The sequence below is a fragment of the Pseudochaenichthys georgianus genome, chromosome 15 (assembly GCF_902827115.2).
Source record: "Pseudochaenichthys georgianus chromosome 15, fPseGeo1.2, whole genome shotgun sequence".
In the NCBI taxonomy this organism is placed as follows: domain Eukaryota; kingdom Metazoa; phylum Chordata; class Actinopteri; order Perciformes; family Channichthyidae; genus Pseudochaenichthys; species Pseudochaenichthys georgianus.
The window spans coordinates 34,220,055-34,241,364 of NC_047517.1; the positions used below are offsets into that span (position 1 = coordinate 34,220,055).

A 21,310-nucleotide genomic window follows, 5' to 3' on the forward strand; every position below is an offset into this window, starting at 1 on the left:
ATTATCGAACGACGTGTGATGCTACCACAACCGCAGAGTAGAGATGAACATTGGCCTATGCATCTGTCAGGAAGACCGCATTTCCCATGAATCCCCTCGTCCCTGCCCACCATCGCCTCTTTAAAAGGAATGAACATGTTACAGCTGTCTTCTCCTTTAATCTGTCACTAAATGTGTTGGTTTTGTTTTATGGAGTAAAGCAATCTAATAAATGTATGCACATGAATGATTTTATAAAATGATGTGGCTTGAGTGTGAACAGCCATTGTCTAACCATTGTTATTCCTCTGTTGTCGGGCAGAACACGGTGGACAAGCTGATAAAGAAGACCAACCTGGCTCTGCTGGTGGGAACCAACAGCTGGAGAGACCAGTTCATCGAGGCCATCACTGTGAGCGCAGGTAAGACCAGTGGAAAGAGTGTGTGCGTGTGTGATTTCACAAAAAGACCAAAGAAAGAGTGCAAGGCTTCGACAAAAGAGCACTTATACATATTCGAGGAAAGGAAGAGAGAGAGGTAGAAATGGCTCTATTCAGCAGTTACAGAGTGTGTGGGAGGAAGGAGAACTACTGTAAGGAAAAGTGCGTGAGTGTGTGTGTGTGTGTGTGCGTGTGTGTGTGTGTGTGTGTGTGCGTGTGTGTGTGTGTGTGTGTGTGTGTGTGTGTGTGTGTGTGTGTGTGTGTGTGTGTGTGTGTGTGTGTGTGTGTGTGTGTGTGTGTGTGTGTGTGTGTGTGTGTGTGTGTGTGTGTGTGTGTGTGTGTGTGTGTGTGTGTGTGTGTGTGTGTGTGTGTGTACAGGAGTGTTTGTGTGTTATCTCGTAGTTGCTTCCTTTTGAAGAAAACAGCTAAGAAGTATTAAGACTAGGAATTAAGGAGACAGAGGAAGGAGGGAGGAAGGACAGAGAGGTTATGGACAGAAAGTAAGAAAAGGAAAGAGAAGGGGGATGTGCAGAAGCAAAGAAATGGACAGCAGGTGTGTGTGTGTGTGTGTGTGTGTGTGTGTGTGTGTGTGTGTGTGTGTGTGTGTGTGTGTGTGTGTGTGTGTGTGTGTGTGTGCGTGCGTGCGTGCGTGCGTGCGTGCGTGCGTGCGTGCGTGCGTGCGTGCGTGCGTGCGTGCGTGCGTGCGTGCGTGCGTGCGTGCGTGCGTGCGTGCGTGCGTGCGTGTGTGTGTGTGTGTGTGTGTGTGTGTGTGTGTGTGTGTGTGTGTGTGTGTGTGTGTGTGTGTGTGTGTGTGTGTGTGTGTGTGTGTGTGAAGAAGCAGATGTGTAATTTTTAGTATGAGCAGCTGCAGTTTAATAGCATGTTGAGCTCTGTGTGTTCCTCTGATGTGTGTGTTGTGGCGATCAATACATCCAAAAATCTAATTTTGAATGTGAACACATTTTCCCAACTGCATCAGATCATGGGGTGATTGTTTGTGTTTGTGTGTGTGTGTGTTTGTGTTTATGATTTCAAATGGTTGCTGGAAAAAGGACTGGCTTGTGTTTTGGACAGACGAACACTGACCAGATGGGAGATTATGTTGTTGCCATTGTGTGTGTTTCAGCCTCTCTACACAGTGACAGAAAAACAAAGATGTGTGTGTATATGGGATGGAGAGGAGGAGAGAAAAGGGGACATGTTTGCTTTGTCTTGTCTCTGTCAGGATCTGTTATAAGCCAAGCTGATGTTAATGTCCCATGAACAGAGAGAAACAGCGTACATGTGAAGATGGAGCTATAAGGAAACCTAGCGTGTGAGAGAGACCATACATTATGCAGAGACTGACGTAGAAGGAGAGAGATCGCCTGCAGTGAGAAATAAAGGCTTTAGGAAACATGCACAGAGGGAAAAGAGAATACATGCATGAAGCGAAACGTAATGCATGGGATGAAAGATAGCGTGTATGAGGACTTAAAAGGGAAAAGGGAAACAAGAGAGAATTTATGTAACGAGTAAGATGGTTAAGAAGACTTAAGAAAATAAAAAGTGGAAGATTTCTTTTCTTTCTCACTGCAGAATCTTCACAGTTCATTGGTTAGTTGTAGTAACTTGCCCTCTGTAGGCAGGATAGCATTACTGCATCTCTTCAATGTTAAAACGATGCAGTAATAAAACAATAATTCAAGAACATAACCTCCGGTGACTTGTTTTTACACTAAGGTGTGGATTTAATACATTTCATTTAATGTGGTAATTAAGGAGAGTTGTTCAGCTAATCCTCCACAGTTAAAGGTGGGGTAGGTAATTTTGGAGAAACCAGCTCGAGTGCGCTAGAATGTGAAAATACACAGCCGGAAAAAAATCTGCCACTTCCTCACAGAGCCCCTCCTCCAACACACACAAACATGACCAATGAGGGCACGAGGTAAGTCTGTGCCCAGATGGAAGGCTGACAGGCAGGTAGGCCATCCAGTTACTTTAGCCGGGCCGGCTCAGATGATTGGTCGTGCTTTTTACAGCGCTACGGCTTCCACAGATGATTTTTATGGATTTGTTGTCAAAAGCACTTCAGATATTCATTGCTATCGGATGCTAAGAGCATTCCATGGAATATAACAAAAAGTGTATCTCGAGCCGGTTTCTCAAACTTACCTACCCCACCTTTAAGACTAACTGGGAGAACATCAACTCAAGGTGACACTTTAATGAACTGCTCCCACAGGAAGCATAATTATTAGAAAGGAGCAAACCGCTGTTAAAATGGAGCAAAATATTAGTTATCTAACACGTGTTTTGTGTTTCTTTTAATTCAAAATAGTGCAGATAATCGCCTTGAATGCGTAGTTGGAGAAAAAAATACCCAATTTGCTGCTGCTGTCTTTGAAATTGGGTTTCTATTAGAGCATTGTTTGTCTACAGCCGCATTAGTACCTTCAAATAACTTTATCCAGTGTGTGTGGGTGTGTTTGTTTGTGCTTTAGTTAGCCGGCCTGTCAACTAGCCTTTGTTTGGGAGCTGATGCCCGTAATGAAAAGGCCTGTCGCTCTCTTATCTTGGATTAACTTGTCTAGGCTGACATAGTGCTGTGTGTGCGTGTGTTTGTGTGAGTGAGTTCAGTTCAAAGAAAAGGCTCACACACATACATATCTGGCTTTATTAGATTATATTCACACATTGATTGAGGTATTCAAAGGTTCACAATGACCAATATTTACAACCAAAACACACACAGTCAGACACAGAAAAGTCTTCAAACCAAATGAGATCTCAAAACCCAGATCAAACTGGAGATTGGTTGGTTTCTTTAAGGCTTTTAAAAATCAAAGCTGATTGGATTTGGGGGGAGTTCCAAGTGTGTGAGATGAAGAGCTGATTGGACGCGTGGAGATCAAACTAGCAGCTTATTATGCCAGAAGACATCTGTCTGCCAAACAACTGATTTGGTTGGAAACACATTTCGGTGCTCTCTTTGGTTTGTTGGAAATGGGACCGACAGAATGTACGGAGACAAAACACAAAGAGATTTGAACTAAGAGAAAGGTCAGTTGCTCTGCTGAGAGAATAGGAGAACAGGTCATTCTGTGCTTTGTGACATGAATGTGGTGATTCATCGTTTATAGTAATTGGGACTAAACAACAAAGATAAACCTGCAGAGATACAGGTTAGAGGTATTGTGAGATGGGATTATGATGATGATAATTTCCATTATTATTTTCCTTGTCTGGGCTTTACTACATGAAACCAAGACTCCTTCACACCCAGCACTGTTTGTCAGTGTGTATTTGAACCTTGGAAGACTGCTTCTTTTACCCTCATTCACACCAACGCAACTCCGGTTCAAGCTCCGTGACTAGGAGCCTTTTCAGGTTCAGAACGGTTCTTCGGTTTAGCTATGGCTCTTTTCACACCGCCCAGAGTCCGACTGTGCTGCGTCATTGCGTATCGTTGCGTCATGATCGTAAACCGTTTGCATGCCGCTTTCATAAAGCCAAACCGCGTGGAAACCCCTCACAGCTGACACCGACAACAACAACAATGGCTGATTGTGCTCCAGCTTCCTCTGTACCTCTTCGGAAGACCAGATTCCCAGCAGGTAGCTGGTCTCTTCAGTGGACCACTGCTGCTTGTTAAGTTTCTCCATCGTTGTGTACACACTGGATACAACGCGGGCTTTTTGTTGTTGTTCAGGAGTTGATCCCGCCCCTACCCCCCGCCTCGACGTAAGTGTGACGTATGCGGTGCTTTTGCTCTGGCCGGACAATTTTTTGGTGCTCGAAATGAACCGGATTCCGGAGCTAAGAGGCTGCTCCGCTGCGGTGTGAACAGGAAAACCCGGTGCTTTTCAAGCTCCAGCTCCGAACCAGCCCTGAAACACCGTTGGTGTGAATGAGGTATTTAAGCACAGTTGTTCAAACATGGCCGACAAACAAAAAAACATTGTTTCAGTTCAATTATTTTCCATGGGAAATGCTGTGTTTTTGCAAAGTTAAAACAAGTCACACGGTGCAAATGTTTGCTACTTTCAGACACTGATCATTCTTCCATGTCTCTCTACTGGTGTGTACTCCACAGAAAGACTTAAATGACTGGTTCCAATTATGTTAGCTTACGTAGGGTTTATGGTCTCATTGCAGACTAAGCCTTGATCAGTGCACGGTACAATACATTTTAAGTCCCATGACTTATGTCATCTTATCTTTGCTTTATGAAACTGTTAATCAGCACCGATAGACGTGTCATTTAAAATGACATTAAGTAGGTTTATCCTTCGCTATGAGTCGTTCCAACCCTATTAAATTCCTTTTTTTCAAATTCAATTATCCCCATTAACTGCACGTCTCTCTCTTTCCATTTATCCCCCGCCTCTACCACCATCCCCCAATTAATTACCAGACAAAGGAGCCAGGTCAGAGAGTAACTATTTCTCCTGTGGAATACAAATGTGTTTAGCCCTGTGATGGAGAAACAAGGAGGAAATGTGGGGTGTGTGGCTCTGACATAACGACCAGGGCAGGGTCACTGCTTCTGGGCTTGGATCAGGTGGTTTCTCCCTTATTGATGGATGGGTGCAAGGATGTGTGAAGCAGTGTGAGCGCCTGGAGATAACAGAAGAGAAGGTTGGGAATGTAGAAGAGAATGGGGTTAGGGTACGATAAGGAACCAGAGGATAGTATTCATTTTCATAGTTTAAAAACAAAACATCTCAAAAACAAATGTACTGAAAGTAAGGAAGGAAACAAATGAAAACAGCAAGGAACAAATGTGTAGGGAAAATGACTTGACATTCATTTTCTACTGTATATGGATAACTAATAATCTTTGCAACAACATGGATGGGAATTGGCTTAAAAAAAATACTGGTATGATTACTGCCTGAAAAAAGAATAACATTTAATCTAAGAATAAGAAGAAATACAAGTAATACATTCAGACATATGTTCAAAGGAGCTTGTTTTGTTGTGGACCCAACTATGTGGACACACACATGGTAGACACCTGCACCTCTCACACCACACACTTTTATACACAATAAGCCCAAAGGGAGACACGCTCTGGTTAGGTGGCTCATCCCTTCAAACACACACGGCTGGTCTAACGGCTGGAACAAGTCCACTGTCACTGATAGAGCGGTGGATTTAATACACATGGTAAGCTGGCTTTCTCTAATCTCATCTCTGTCTCTCTCCCTGGCTCACAGTCTCTCCCTTCCCTCCCCCCGTTATCCTGCCTCACTCCTTCTTATCTCCTCTTAAACCCATCAGATAAAAATCAAGACTAAAATCTCTTAAAAAGAAACCTCTAATCATCCTTCTTCTTGACCGAAGACATTTAGAGTTTCCCTTCGCGGCTCTCATCCAGACTCTCCGTCTGAAGTGTTGGATTAAGATCTTGATTTGGAGAAGCCCTCGGGAAATCATTTTGGCCTCATGTGGCAACAAAAAATCTGTTGTTGCGGATCAGTTTATCAGTGGAGATTGGAAACAGCCTTTCTGCTAGAATGAAAACCATGAAAAGACATACTACACATACAGTGGGGCAAAAAAGTATTTAGTCAGCCATCAATTGTACAAGTTCTCCCACTTAAAAAGATGAGAGAGGCCTGTAATATTCATCCTAGGTACACTTCAACTATGAGAGACAGAATGGGGGTCCTGGGGGTGATCCAGGAAATCACATTGTAGGATTTTTAATGAATTAATTGGTAAATTCCTCTGTAAAATAAATATTTGGTCACCTACAAACTCCACTATGGCCAAGACCAAAGAGCTGTCAAAGGACACCAGAAACAAAATTGTAGATTGGGAGAATGTCATATGGTCAGATGAAACCAAAATAGAACTTTTTGGTAAAAACTCAACTGGACGTGTTTGGAGGAGAAAGAATGCTGAGTTGCATCCAAAGAACACCACACTTGTGAAACATGGGGGTGGAAACATCATGCTTTGGGGCTGTTTTTCTGCAAAGGGACCAGGACGACTGATCTGTGTAAAGGAAAGAATGAATGGGGCCATGTATCGTGAGATTTTGAGTGACAACCTCCTTCCATCAGCAAGGGCATTGAAGATGAAACCTGGCTGGGTCTTTCAGCATGACAATGATCCCAAACACACCGCCCGGGCAACGTAAGAAGCATTTCAAGGTCCTGGAGTGGCCTAGCCAGTCTCCAGATCTCAACCCCATAGAAAATCTTTGGAGGGAGTTGAAAGTCCGTGTTGCCCAGCGACAGCCCCAAAACACCACTGCTCTAGAGGAGATCTGCATGGAGGAATGGGCCAAAATACCAGCAACAGTGTGTGAAAACCTTGTGAAGACTTACAGAAAACATTTGACCTCTGTCATTGCCAACAAAGGGTATATAACAAAGTATTGAGATAAACTTTTGTTATTGACCAAATACTTATTTTCCACCATAATTTGCAAATAAATTCTTTAAAAATCAGACAATGTGAGTTTTTCTCATTTTGTCTCTCATAGTTGAGGTATACCTAGGATGAAAATTACAGGCCTCTCATCTTTTTAAGTGGGAGAACTTGCACAATTGGTGGCTGACTAAATACTTTTTTGCCCCACTGTATGTTCACACACATGCACACAGAACGATGCAGAGAACATGACATTTGCTTCAAAGCAAGACACCTGCATTGAATTAGCCATTACGTTGTTCTGAAATGCCAGTGTGCTGGTATTGTGTGTGGACACTTGTTCTCTTCTCTTTGTGTTTATTGCATGGCTAATCGAGAGTTTTCCCCAGATAAACACGGGGAGACAGGGAGAGATTAAGTGTGTGCTCTTCAATTAGCTGTTTGGCACAGACACTCATATATTCGTCATGCATCTGTTGACATTTACATTTAATTATTCAAGAGAAAGAAGTTTGTGTTTGTATTGTTAGCGGGAATGCGTAGGCTGCACGTTACTTTCTGAGAGACATAACCAACATTTTGAAACAGCCTACACAAGGCAAAAATGCAGGAAAACGAATAGTTAAACTATCACTTAAAGGGGCCTATTGTGCTTTTTGGAGTTGTACATACAGCATGTTTCCCTCTCCCCCTGCCTGAAACGCTTCCGTTGAACTCCTTTGTTTACCTCCGTAACATAATGACATCACTTGTGCTTCTTTTTGCTGACGCTCCAACATATTGTACGTGATAGCCTAAGGGGCGGGACATATCACAACAGAGCCGGCCAGTCAACCACTCAGACCAGACTGGGCTCTGGTTTCAGACAGAGGGTGAAAAGAGGTGCTGCAGCACAGGCAGTATGAGAAGAAAAAATACCTTTTTGAACATTACAGCATGGAGACATGTCAGAGTCGAGACACAGAATACTAATAGAACCTCAAACTGAGCAGAATAGGCCCCCTTTAAAGTATCACTTAACAGCACTTACACTACACCAAATCTTTACAACCATGGGTTTATGAATGGAACTAAACCTTAAACCCTTAATGGTTGCTCTGCAATAAAGGCGAGCACTGCATTTTTCCTTCACAGTCCATCAAATAAGTGTGAGAAATTAAAAATGAAACCTTTTATCCACATTACCCTGTCTACAGTTGTGTTGATCCACAGCAACATGGTGGACGTATTCTCTTTGACTACACTGTTACACTAAAAGCACAGCCGCCAGCAAAGGGACAATGAAACAGTAGAGAGAGAAACAAATCAATGAAAAGGAAATCAAGGGGAGAGCGAGGGTGGTTAGGAGGGAGAGTGACGGAGAAAGGGGTAAGAAAGAGATTTATGTGCAACCACTGCACACTCCGCTGCTCTCTAATTACTGAGTCCACACCACATTGTGCATCCGCTGCTACTCTGTGTGAGTGTGTTATTTATGGACACATGTCTGTTTGTGTCTGCCTATGTGTGTACACACCATAGACTGTATATATAAAGGTACACACCCAAGGGAACTGTGCGTAAGTAATGGGTGTTCAAGGAAAAACATAGAGGAGAAGAAAAATACCAAAAAGGGCCTTGTAGCATAAAGGTAGCTGACATTGTGTTACCTGGATCATTAAATCACCTGATTATACAGAAGAGACGAAGGACGGGAATATGAAGACTAAATTGTGCTTTTACTCTTCACTTTTTGGATATCTTTACATGATAAAGGTGGAATTATTGTCTCCTCTTCAACGTTAACCTTATGCCACATTTCCATTTGTTTGTCTTATGATAACAGCAGGGTGTCCGCGGGGTCTTAAAAAGTATTAAAAGTTGATAAATCAATTTAGCGAAAATTAAGGCTATTAAAAAGTATTAAACGGCATTTTCCAAGGTATTACATTTCGTAGCTTGTTTTCAATAAGTATATAAAGTGTCCAAAGAGGTTGTGTTCTACAGTCTGCCTGAATGTAATCATGGCGTAGGTGTGTAGTGTGATTCTGTGGAGTTTATTGATGGCATCCCTTTGGATTGGACGTCATCTGAACAGGACATCGCACGCTCACCGCTTGATGGCGCGAAGGTCCGTTTACGCCGGTTGTTAAACATCGTTATGGGGAAATGCAAGTGTGCGTCCAAATGGTTAGAAGATAAGGAGGAAGGACAATCAATACTGTATATAGTCAATGTGAGGTAAAGTGTGTCGCCAAGGTAACCGGTTAAAACTCAAAGTGGCGCTGAGGTCTTAAAATGTATGGAAAGGGTCTTAAAAAAGGTCTTACATTTGACTTCAGGATTCCTGCATATACCCTGTACAGTGAAAGTACAGTAGCTCAGCAAACGTTGTGTTGCTATTTGATGTTAAATACTATAAGTTACCCTTATTTCATTGCAGTTCACATCTGTGCTTGCTTTACATTACCCACAATGTGCATCTTTTGCGGTGATTGATCAATGAATGGTTTGACGAATTGATTGATTATTGAATTGATTGACTGACTGATTTGCTAGTCAAACTGACTGGCTCATTTCCTGTGGCTCCTATAAAGCGGTATAGATAAAAATAAAGTCAGAGGCTTTTCAAAGGATGGTACAAAAGTTGCATTTCAGTGCGTGTCCAAGACGGACCAGATGACAGCATGAGCAGTGGAACATGAATATAAAAGTGTCAGCATGAGTTCTGACAGACAGCCGTACATACGAACACAGAATGAGTCACCCAGCTGTCAGGGTTGAAGACAGAGCCTGTTAGTTTGAAGAAAGACTGCATTTGTTTTAGTCAACAATGAAGAGAAATGTGTTCAAAGGCAGAATTAATGTACAGTCGGGAGCTTTTGTTTCCATATTGACATTTTGATGTTTTGATGAATCCAGGATGGTACAAAAATATGCCGGGGTTTTCAAATGTGACGTATGTGTGTGTCTTTTTGGCAAACCTTCCTCTGTCCTGTTTTCAATTGTGAGTCTTTTCTATTCAGTGTGTGTTGCGGTCAGAGTTGGGTGTTATTATTACTGTAATAATATTACTTTTGTCGGTAGGAGTAGTGTAACGCGCTACTTTTATAATTCAGTAATCACACTACAGTTACTAACATTGCCCCGACACGCGTTACTTCGTTAATTACTAAAAATCAGTCATAATCAAACCTCAACAAACACCTGCAAAGAACACATGCTAATGTGAAGCTAACGCACAGCTATTTGTGTTTGTTTATATCACGCAGTCTGTTCTTCTTCTCTGTTTTCCGGTTGTTGCCTGTTTTGAATGACGAATACACACTACCGCCGCCTGCTGGTAAGGAGAGTTATTGCCACTCACGCATGCGCAGTTCGTACGTGCTCGGCTGAAGTCTTTGCGGTGTCTGGTTCCAGTGCAACACATGGCCAACACGCAGGAGAACACGCCGACGCAACAGAGATACACTGCGCAAAATATACAGATAGCAGGAGACAGAGGACAGCCACGGTCAGATAGGAAAACATTCAGGATCTGGATCAGTCTTATGCGACAATGGAAACTGAACTAAAGAGAACATTTGAAACTTTAGCGACCCCATCTCTGGTTGCGGTTAGCTGTATGAAAACAGACATGTTTTTATCCAAAGGCTGTGATTCTTGAACAGAAAGTGATTGAAGGGTAATTTTGAAACTACTTTGGAGTTTTCTGCACAGGAGCTCATTTGTCCACATCCGTTTCAAAGCCCCGTGTGCTAGTCCGTGCATCAATGAGACGCTAGATGTGTGTTTGTGTAAAAGGCAGTGGTATGTCCATGCTCATTCCATACACTCTGACACACTCAAGTGCACACACCCCGCTTGGCTAGCAGCATGTGGAGATGAGCTGCAGTCGGCCCTGTGGCCACGCTCAGTGAGCAGCAAGAGATAACACACATCCAACACTTCTGGAGGGCGAGAGAGGGGATTGCTGTGTGTGTGTGTGTGTGTGTGTGTGTGTGTGTGTGTGTGTGTGTGTGTGTGTGTGTGTGTGTGTGTGTGCGTGTGTGTGTCAGATTAGATATGTCTTGATGTCATGTAAGCATTCCTGTGCATCACAATAGAACACCCCTGAGTTAGCAGCTGCATTAGCATGCTAATATGTCATTTCTTGTTTTCATTGTTGCATGGGACAATATTTTTACATTTCTTTCATCTTAGTCTCAAAATAAACTGCAAGGATGACTGATCAGGCAAAGTAGAGGGAGGAGGCTGTCCATAGCATTTAGAGAGTCACAATAGGCTGTGAAGGAATGAGGGAGATTTAGAGGGATGAAGCGAGAAAGTGACAGTGCATATTCAATTATAAAAAGGCTGTGTCAGCAAAGTGTGACCAAGAATGAAAAGAGTGTGTAAGAAGGAGAAGGGGAGACCACTTTATCAGTAGCCTATACGGCGTAACTGAGCAATTGAGACACGAGATAGAGTTTGCAAGTCATGCATAGAAAGAAAGAAAGCCGACGGAGAGAGTGAGAAGGACAAAACTCAGGAACATCTTGGTGCAGGGGCTCATAGATATATCCAAAGCAGTAACTCAAAGTTAGTGAATACAGATAACCAATAACTTTATGACATCATTCTTGATACAACTATTAGTGCAAGTCTTAGGAGCTAATCATGAAAATAAGGGTTATTTAAGTATTCATTTTAGAAAATTGGTTTACCTAAAAACAACATTATCTCCTTACAATGGTCTGGCTTATTTGGAGCGAATATATATCTGCTTTTCTGACTTTGTATCTTCATGATTTATTGCACTTTTTGAAAGTTACTTGGGATACAAGTGTCAGCTTTTAAATGCAATGTAATATAATCTCTTTCCCAAACGTTAGTCTACGGGGAAATGTGTTTTGGGAGCCAATGGTATTATGTGACAGACCAGGAAGTTGTAATCCTGTGGTAATGCCACTTTGTCAAATTGGACAATAATCTCAGCACTGTGTGTGTGTTGTTCCCAATACACAGTGACCTCCTGGTGAGCAGTACATAAATGAAGCACTATTTCGTATTTAAAAAACATTGAGAGCAACCATAACCCAGGCATAAGTAATGTGTTTCGTCAGATGTAATTGACAACTAGTGTGTGTTAGCGCAGTGTTTTTCAAAGTGGGGGCCCCGACCCCGCGGGGGGCCGCCAGGGGGCACCAGGGGGGTCACGCAAAGTTTGAGGGAAACAGGATTTTTTGAATTTTTTTTAAACTTAATTTTTTGTAAACTTTTTTTTAGATGCTATTAATAACTGCATATCTATCAATCTATGTCCTTTGATGCCAATCTTTTCATATTTTTTGTTTTTGAATCACACGACCGCCCTTCAAGCCAATCAGAATCGAGCTGCCGCTACTGAGAGTGAAACTGAGTATCTGCTCAGCTTTTGGAGCAAGTGAGAGCCAGTGGATGTTTCGCTCTGCAGCTGGATGAGAGCACGGATGCAGCAAATGTCGCAGAATTGTTGCATACATCAGATTTATTTCAGAAGACAACTTAGTTGAGGAAATATTATTTTACAAAGCACTGGAAGGTACTGTAGGACCACATGAAGAGACATTTCCAAGTTTTAGATGAGTACAGTACATCATCTCAAACGGACTTGACTGGTCCTCGTTGTGTGGGTGTGTGTTCAGATGGGGCAGCGGCTATGACAGGCAAAGAAAGCAGAGTGACAGCTTCGATCAGGCAGAAGGCCCCAAATGTAGTGCAACGCACTGCATGTTCCATCGGGAGGCACTTGTACACATCATTTAAAAAAATTGCAACAGGGGGGTCCCGCCAGAAGATAATGCTATACGGGGGTCCTTGGCATGGCAAAGTTTGGGAACCCCTGTGTTAAGCGCGCACCTGTGAAGTCATTGTATAATGTAAGTATTATTCCAAAGAGATCACCAGAACATTTTGAATTTAGGCCACCCACGAACAGAATTAAAACCCATACCCACAGGAACAGAAATGTACAAAAAGACCAAAGAAAGAGTCCAAGGCTGTAACAAAAGAGCACTTAGAGGAAAGGAAGAGGGAGAGCTAGAAATGGCTCTATTCAGCCGTTACAGAGTGTGTGGGAGGAAGGAGAACTACTGTAAGGTAAAGTGTGTGTGTGTGTGTGTGTGTGTGTGTGTGTGTGTGTGTGTGTGTGCGTTGCGTGCGTGCGTGCGTGCGTGCGTGCGTGCGTGCGTGCTGCGTGCGTGCGTGCGTGCGTGTGTGTGTGTGTGTGTGTGTGTGTGTGTGTGTGTGTGTGTGTGTGTGTGTGTGTGTGTGTGTGTGCTATTGCTCTCTGTACTCACCTTCTTTTATAGTTGATGATTTGATTTGTTCCAAGTGCTCTCGCTGTAAGGAAGCATGTCTTTTTAATTAAATTAAACAAGGTAACCAAAGGAAACCATTGACCCCGGTAAAGTACATTAATCTTCATTGAATCCCTCTCTAATTTATCGTAATCGCAAAACACACAGCCTGGATGTGGTCCGTGACTTTTGTTTAATGACTTAAATATGTTACTTACAGAAGGTCAGAGACATCAACTGTCGTAAAGTTGTGCGACCGTCACTTTAAGAGTACGTGGTTAAAATTCGAAGAACAGTTTTCAAATTTGGTTTTGTGAAGATGATTTACCGTTTTATTATCTGTTATGACAGTTTTACCAACGCTGATGTATTCGTGCATTCAGTCCCAAATTAAATATTTCCAAAGAAGGTAATTTATCCATCACTGAAATTGAAGGGTTCATGAAAGAGAGTGCCTCTGGATTTTGTTGTCGTTCCCAAAACGTCATATTCAAATAGTCAAAACTAAATACCCTGTCGGACGTTCATGCGATCATTGAGGAGTCTTCAAGTGTTTACTTAAACAACTAATTAAAGAAAGAAAGCCACCTCGAAGAAAGCTGTATGATTTTACAGGAACCAATCAAAAACTCTTGTAATTGAATATTAAAAATCAAACATTTCTGAACACTTGGATGGATCACTTTGCCTGAAATATGTCAATACAAAAGGTACAATAAAATCATATAAACAAGCAGATGTTCAGAGGTTTTTGGTTTGCGTTGTTTTGAGCATTTAAAAGCATCACCAGCTCTAAGGAAGGGCACTCAGTATGCAGGGAGTGAATGATCAGGGTGAAATCAATAAGACCACGGCTTCTTTCACTGGTTTGACCTAGTCAGCAGGTTTGGTTTATTCATGTATAAATGTAGCAGGCAGGAGTGCACAGACTGCTAATGGTGTGGTGTGGTGTGTGTGTGTGTGTGTGTGTGTGTGTGTGTGGTGTGTGTGTGTGTGTGTGTGTGTGTGTGTGTGTGTGTGTGTGTGTGTGTGTGTGTGTGTGTGTGTGTGGTGTGTGTGTGTGTGTGTGTGTGTGTGTGTGTGTGTTGTGTGTGTGTGTGTGTGTGTGTGTGTGTGTGTGTGTGTGTGTGTGTGTGTGTGTGTGTGTGCAAATAGCTTAATCCTAATGAGAACTCAATTATCTAATTTGATGCCTGTAAACCACCAGTCGTGTTTAATCCTTTGCAGGTACGTGAAGGTAATCTCTGCCATCTTCCTCTCTACTACTTCTATTCTATTTGATTGTATTTACTTGCACTATTTTATCTGTTTTATTGTGTTGCACTGTTGGTGGAGCCTCTGACCTCAGATTTTCATCGACATAACTACATTGTAGCTATGCACGAATGACAATAAAAGCAATGAATCCTTGAAATCTTCCTCTCTAACCTTCTCTTTCTCTCTCCTCCTTCTCCCCAGGAGAGGATGATGACGATGACGAGTGCGGGGAGGAGAAGCTGCCGTCATGTTTCGACTACGTGATGCACTTCCTCACCGTGTTCTGGAAGGTTCTGTTCGCCTTCGTCCCGCCTACAGACTACTGGAACGGCTGGGCTTGCTTCGTGGTCTCCATCTGTATGATCGGCCTGCTGACCGCCGTCATTGGTACGATCATAGCTGACAAGACACATTATAGATCATAACATACTGTGACCAGCTATGATCGTACCGGTGACGGCGGTTAGCAGGCCGATATCTTACAAATACCATGAGCCAATCAAAAGAAGTAACTTAAAGTCCATAACAGGCAAATAATGACATATTTAATGACTGGATTATTTCATGTTCATCATACATATTGACTGGTAAGTGTATACTATTTTAGTAGTGTCCGTAGAGTGTAACAAAATGTCTTAGATTAGATATTCTTCATTTATCCCAATTCGGCATTTCTTTTTACTGAAGCATGTTAACAGACATTGCACATGAGGTAAAAATATAAACACATAAAAGAAATATAGAATAACAATGAATATACAGTAGAAAATATATACTGTATAAATATCAATAAGGTATCTAAATATTACACAATTTGAAATGTACAGATTAAGTTATGCAAAATATATCAATCAATCAATCAATGTTTATTTATATAGCCCAATATCACAAATGTTACATTTGTCTCAGTGGACTTCCCAGTTTGTACAGAATATCAGTATGACAACACGACGCCCTCTGTCCTTAGACCCTCTGTCCTTAGACCCTCACATCGTACAAGGAAACACTTCCAGAGAAAACCCACAGTTTAAAGGGGAAATGGGAGAAACCTCAGGGAGAGCAACAGAGGAGGGATCCCTCTCCCAGGACGGACAGACGTGCAATAGATGCCGTGTGTAAATCGAAGAGATAATACATTTACAACATAGGTAGTCCAAATGTTTGGAAATGCGTGTGTCTATAATAAGAAGATGAATCCACGAGGATATCAACAATCCTGTGGGAGCCATCAGGGAAGTAGAAGTAGAGATAGATTCAGCCACGACTCCAAATCCAGGATCCAGGACACAGGATGCAGGACTCAGGATGCAGGATCCAGGACTCAGGATGCAGGATCCAGGACTCAGGACCACAGCAACAGGATCAGCCACGACTCAGGATCCCAGCGTATATAGACACCAAAAATAAATTTGGGGGAAGCTGGGTTAATCGGAACATGAGAGTACACAGGTACAGACCGAGAGAAGGAAGAAGTAAGATGTCCCCGACAAACTAAGCCTATATCAGCAAAACTAGGGGCTGAATCTAATCAGCCCTAACTATAAGCTTTATCAAAAAGGAAGGTCTTAAGCGCACTCTTAAAAACGAATAGGGTGTCTATATGAACCCAGAATAATATGAACATTATAAAAGTGTCCATAAAAGTAGTTGCAGTTTGTTTAATTAAAATGTCAAAGCAGTAAGGTAGTGTGAGTACAATATGTGTACATTTCTCAAGGTTATTGAAAGGGAAAAAATCTCTATAAGTTTAATGTGTTTTTTTTATGATTACAGGTGACCTGGCCTCTCACTTTGGCTGCACAGTCGGCCTCAAGGACTCCGTCACAGCAGTAGTGTTTGTGGCACTGGGAACCTCTGTACCAGGTGTGTGTGTGTGTGTGTGTGTGTGTGTGTGTGTGTGTGTGTGTGTGTGTGTGTGTGTGTGTGTGTGCGTGCGTGCGTGCGTGCGTGCGGTCGATCACATTCACTGAATGTTTAAACACATATGCTGTACTTTATGTTCACGCTAATATACAGTTCACCGCTGTATTAATGTTCTTCAATATTGTTAGAGTCGGGAGGGCTGATAATTTTTTCCGGGAAATTACTCAGACCTCCTAATTGACCTAACCGAAGATATTGAGTCTATGCAGGGGCACCGCCAGGAATTATGGGCCCCATGAAAAGATAATCACATTGGTTACTTTAACATTTTTTTCTTAATGTTCTAAAATTGTTTGGGCCCCTGTCAGTCACGGGCCCTTAGAATCGTCCTAACTTTTCACCCCCTTACGGCGTCCCTGAGTCTATGTAATTGTACTGCTTGGCTCAGATCCACCAACGTCAGCAAGATCTCACCTCTAATAACTCCCCGAAGAACCAGGTTAAATTAACTGCTGTTTCAATTCAGACAACTTTCTTAAATCTGTTTAAGCGATCCCGAAGGATTTTGATATCAGTAAATGAGATGTGGCCCTACCTACGTGTGAGTGTGGCAGGGTGCAATCTTACCTTTGAAGCAGGAGAGGAGAGCGCAGATGTCTTTAAAGTTGTCCCAATCCAAAAGGTGGGATCAGTTTATTTGAAGAAAAATAGGTCCAAACTTATACAGGGTTTCTACCTTCTCTCTCTTTACAATATTATAATCATACTAAACCTATCATGCTGTGATCTTGTTCTAATATGAAACTTTAATTCACAGTTTTACATTTATTACCATAATTTGTAACTTCAACTGCCCAATTCAGTTGTGACATTTAAAATCTCCCGATAGAATTTAGAGGCATTTCCTCCTAAAAGATCGGTGATAATAAAAAGCACATTCAAACTTTCATTCACCAAAACAGTTCATTTTCTCATTTCGACATTCGTATACTTCAAATAGTCCTGCATGAATTCGGAGGGCCTTTCCTCACAGGTCGCAGGGTACTAACATTCAACAAACATCAATTCATTCCACTCATTTCACAAAGAAAATTCACTCAGCTTTCAACAAAGAAAATCGAGAGATAATTACCAAGTTTGAGAGAACCTTACCGAGAGCTATTAGCCCAGCTCTGAAGCTCTCCCTCTCTCACCCAGTGTCTTTATGCTCAAAAACCGAATAGAAAACCCCCAAAAACACCTCCTCCATACCCATATTTGTGGAAAACTGGGCATGGCTTCTGATATACAGGACTAGGATAAGACACACCTTCCCATGTTTGTGTAAAAAGGACATGACCCCTGCAGGACTTGCAAAATATTATTCTCGGCTATGACCACCTTTTTGAGGCCTCAATGTATTTCAGGAGCCCCCCTCGCTGTGTACTGCTGTGAGGGGAGAGGGAAGAAACTGCCTTCTCCCTTATCAGTGACACCCATAAACCATTATAGGCCTGACACTCAACTTAACAAACCACTTTGTTTATACTGTAAATATAGAAAAACATAACATATGAAACATTTTCATGGTGAGTTACACATGAATATAATTGATTATACTTGATTATAATTAACTTTCGTTTTAAGTATTCAACATACTATGAAGATCACAACAATATCTTACTATTTACTCTCCGACAGTTTTAATCAAAAACCTTTCTCTCTCTGCACATTTGGCATCTAGCTCTGAGAGGTCTCTAAGCGTAAATACCCGAGGTCTCTTTAAGGATAGATTTGTGTTCATCAGTGACCCTTATTCAGGGAGTATACCTTGACATTTCCATTCCTTTGATTCAGTATTGCTTAAACAGGAGCTTTAATCCTCACATTTATTTTCTTCAGCATACTGCAGTATAAAATGAACTGCTTCATTCCTGCAATCAGGACTGCATTATAAAAGCCTTATTAAAGCTTTAACTGCAATCAAGTGCGACAAATCATTTGTAGCTCACAGAAGCATATAGTAAATATATTAAAATGTGAGGAGTCCACTCTGTTGATGTTCACAGAATATATTCACACAATGTGCTGTAAAATGTATTTAATAATGTGTTCGTGCTCTCATTTCAAATAATCCAACAAATCCAAAAGTGGCATTTCTTGCCACTTTTTTATTTACATTTTTGATTATATTTTAGCGGGCTTTAGTCTTTAATAAGCAGTTGATTTTGATGAAGATCCTCTACATGGTAGCAATCAACTGCATAAGAACAAGATGAGAGCAAGAGACCAATTCGATGTTTTAATTGATTAAATATATTAGTAGAAGAACAATACTTTATCTGAAATAAGAGTTTAGTTTTTCTTTTGGCTATTTTTTAAAACATCCAAAGAAAAAAGATGCTGTCATGCTGAAGCGTGCGTGTGGTTCCCTGTCTCTCCAGTCTGTATCTGTAGAAGCCTGCGAGGAAACAGACAGCTGCATGAATCACCCTCTAAATGTGAGGAATCACTGGCGACTGCAAAAGCCGGCTTAATGTGCTTTAACCTTGGCCCTGGTCCTCTGCTTCTGTACACACACACACACACACACACACACACACACACACACACACGCACACACAAAGATGTAGCACGTGATTGAATGCTAGATGTATAAAATGCAGACACATTAACGAGTGAAAAACTGTAATTACATTGACAAACAGACTCACACTTGTATACTTGCAACATATTTAATCTTGAAATGTGCTTTGCACACTTGCACACACACACATACACCTGTACTGTGTCCACCATGTGTCATTAGCATAGCGCTATTTGTCATGTCAGGCTCAGGTGGTTTTTGTCCTCCCATTTTGGGAGCAAAGGGAAAAAAGTGATGTATTGCATACCATTTCACACACACACACACACACACACACACACACACCAATGCAAACATATGCACACAGAGGAAATATTGTCTGAAAGCACACAAACGGAAACATTTATGGGCAAAAGCAATCACACGCAGCCGCTTGAAACACATAAATGCAAACACACACTCACATGGACATACTGCCATGTCAAATTGCAGACTGGGAACATTGTGGTTTAGCCTTTCAGAGGCCTTTAATAGCCCCCGTGGCGCACACACACACAAATGCACACAATCACACACACTGACAGAGAAACAGACCTCAAGTTCGTTGGTTATTACAGTTAATAAAACCCATCCTGTGCTGTGGTTCCATGATGATTAACCTCGTTTATCACTGTTAGCCAAGCCAACTCCCACACACACACACACACACACACACACACACACACACACACACACACACACACACCACACACACACACACACACACACACACACACACACACACACACACACACACACACACACACACACACACACACACACACACACACACACACACACACACACACACACACACACACACACACACATACACACACACACCAACCCAGAAAGGGATGAGGAGAAATTGAATGGAGCAAAGCTTTTAAAGAGAATTATAAACTCAGGAATCCAAATCATTTGTTGTTGGTTTGGGATTTAGGCAAAGCCTCAGAGACTCATCTGTGAACACCTCCAGAGGGTTTTTAAAGTATTCTGTGAATCATTTCAATTTGGCATTGCAGTAAATGGGATTTGCACAGAGAAGGAAGAGATATTGTGCAGTAGACATTAGGTTAGAGAATGAAAGCATCTATAAAGGACAGAAAAAAACGTTGTTTCTATACTGTAGGTAAATACACATCTGAGTTGACAAATATGACATGTGGGGTACCTCAAGGCTCCATCTTGGGGCCTCTTCTCTTTAACGTCTACATGCTACCACTGGCTCAGATAATGAAAAACAACAAAATAAGTTACCATAGCTATGCGGATGACACACTGATTTTAAATGCCATTTTCTTAATGTCTTTCGTTTTTTGTAAAGCACTTTGAATTGCCTTGTGTTGAAAGGTGCTATATAAATAAACTTGCCTTGCCTATACACAATATTTGTTACTATAAATTGTATTTGCAGGATATTTCAGGTGAAATATTAAACCTTTCATATGTGGGCTGACATTGACTAAGGCAGAAACAAAAGCAAACTGCAGGGGTGTAAGTAACTTTAGATGAAAGCATTTTTCAAATGTTTCCCCTAACCTCAAGGGCATTAAAGTCATTAAGTACATTAAATAAAAGCCTTAAGAAGACAACAATTGAACTTGTCTGTGTTTGCAGACACAGAGAATTGGAGACAATTGTACGATTACCAGGAGGATAATTGATATTTATTCAATGTTACATTACAGACTTTTTATCCAACTTGTTTTTGGAAGTTGAAAGGAACAGGGGAGAAGGCAAAAAAGGGAGAATTCAGATGACTATACAAAGCCTAAGACTAAGCCAATGACTATACAAACAACAATCACAGTACCTAGATTAAATGAGGGAAATGTACTGATAATTATTTATTTGTTGATACGTTTGTTATAATATAATAGGGGAGGCGTGTGGTGCAGTGGGTTGTGTGTTGGTGTTCGGATCAGGAAGTCACAGGTTCACTGCAGTCAGCATGTCGTTGTGTCCCTATAGGCAAAACACTTCACCCCATGGCTCTCATTTATATCGTTTCATCATCATCAGATTGCCAGATTTCCATAAGCACATTGAAGAGTGCTTCCATTTCAAGAGACAAGAGGGAAAAGGCATCAGAAGAAAGAGGAGTGAGAGGTGGAGGGAGAGGATATTAGAGAGGGTGGAGAGGTAGAAAGAGAACATAGGCGCACTGGTTGATTGACAGTAATAGAGAGGAAAAGGGCAGACAGCTCTGCAGGGAGGCATACTCTCACAGACGGAGCTGCACAGAGAAACCGCTTTCACACACATGCTGCTACTGAACATGCAAGCACCCACTCACTCACCCACTCACTCGTGCACACAAGCACCCAAACACTACTTGATGCACAAAGACACACACAGGCCAGCTGGTGGAGGCATGACATCAGATTGGACCAAGGTGGTAAAGTTCAACTAAACACACAGACAGTGTACACATGCATGCACTGGGCACAGGAACACATGGAGGCACACACACACTTAAGCACAGAAGACTTGTCCTT

At 41.8% G+C, this 21,310-nt stretch overlaps 1 protein-coding gene across 1 annotated transcript in view; it reads left to right on the plus strand.

Moving 5' to 3' along the window:
- slc8a1b (solute carrier family 8 member 1b) overlaps window positions 1-21,310 on the plus strand; it is a 152,882-nt gene that overhangs the window by 123,148 nt on the left and 8,424 nt on the right. Inside the window, exons 7-9 of the mRNA XM_034100353.2 lie at window positions 302-401; window positions 14,543-14,728; window positions 16,115-16,204. Of these exons, the coding sequence (XP_033956244.1) occupies window positions 302-401; window positions 14,543-14,728; window positions 16,115-16,204 (376 nt within the window). The remainder of the gene's footprint in view (window positions 1-301; window positions 402-14,542; window positions 14,729-16,114; window positions 16,205-21,310) is intronic.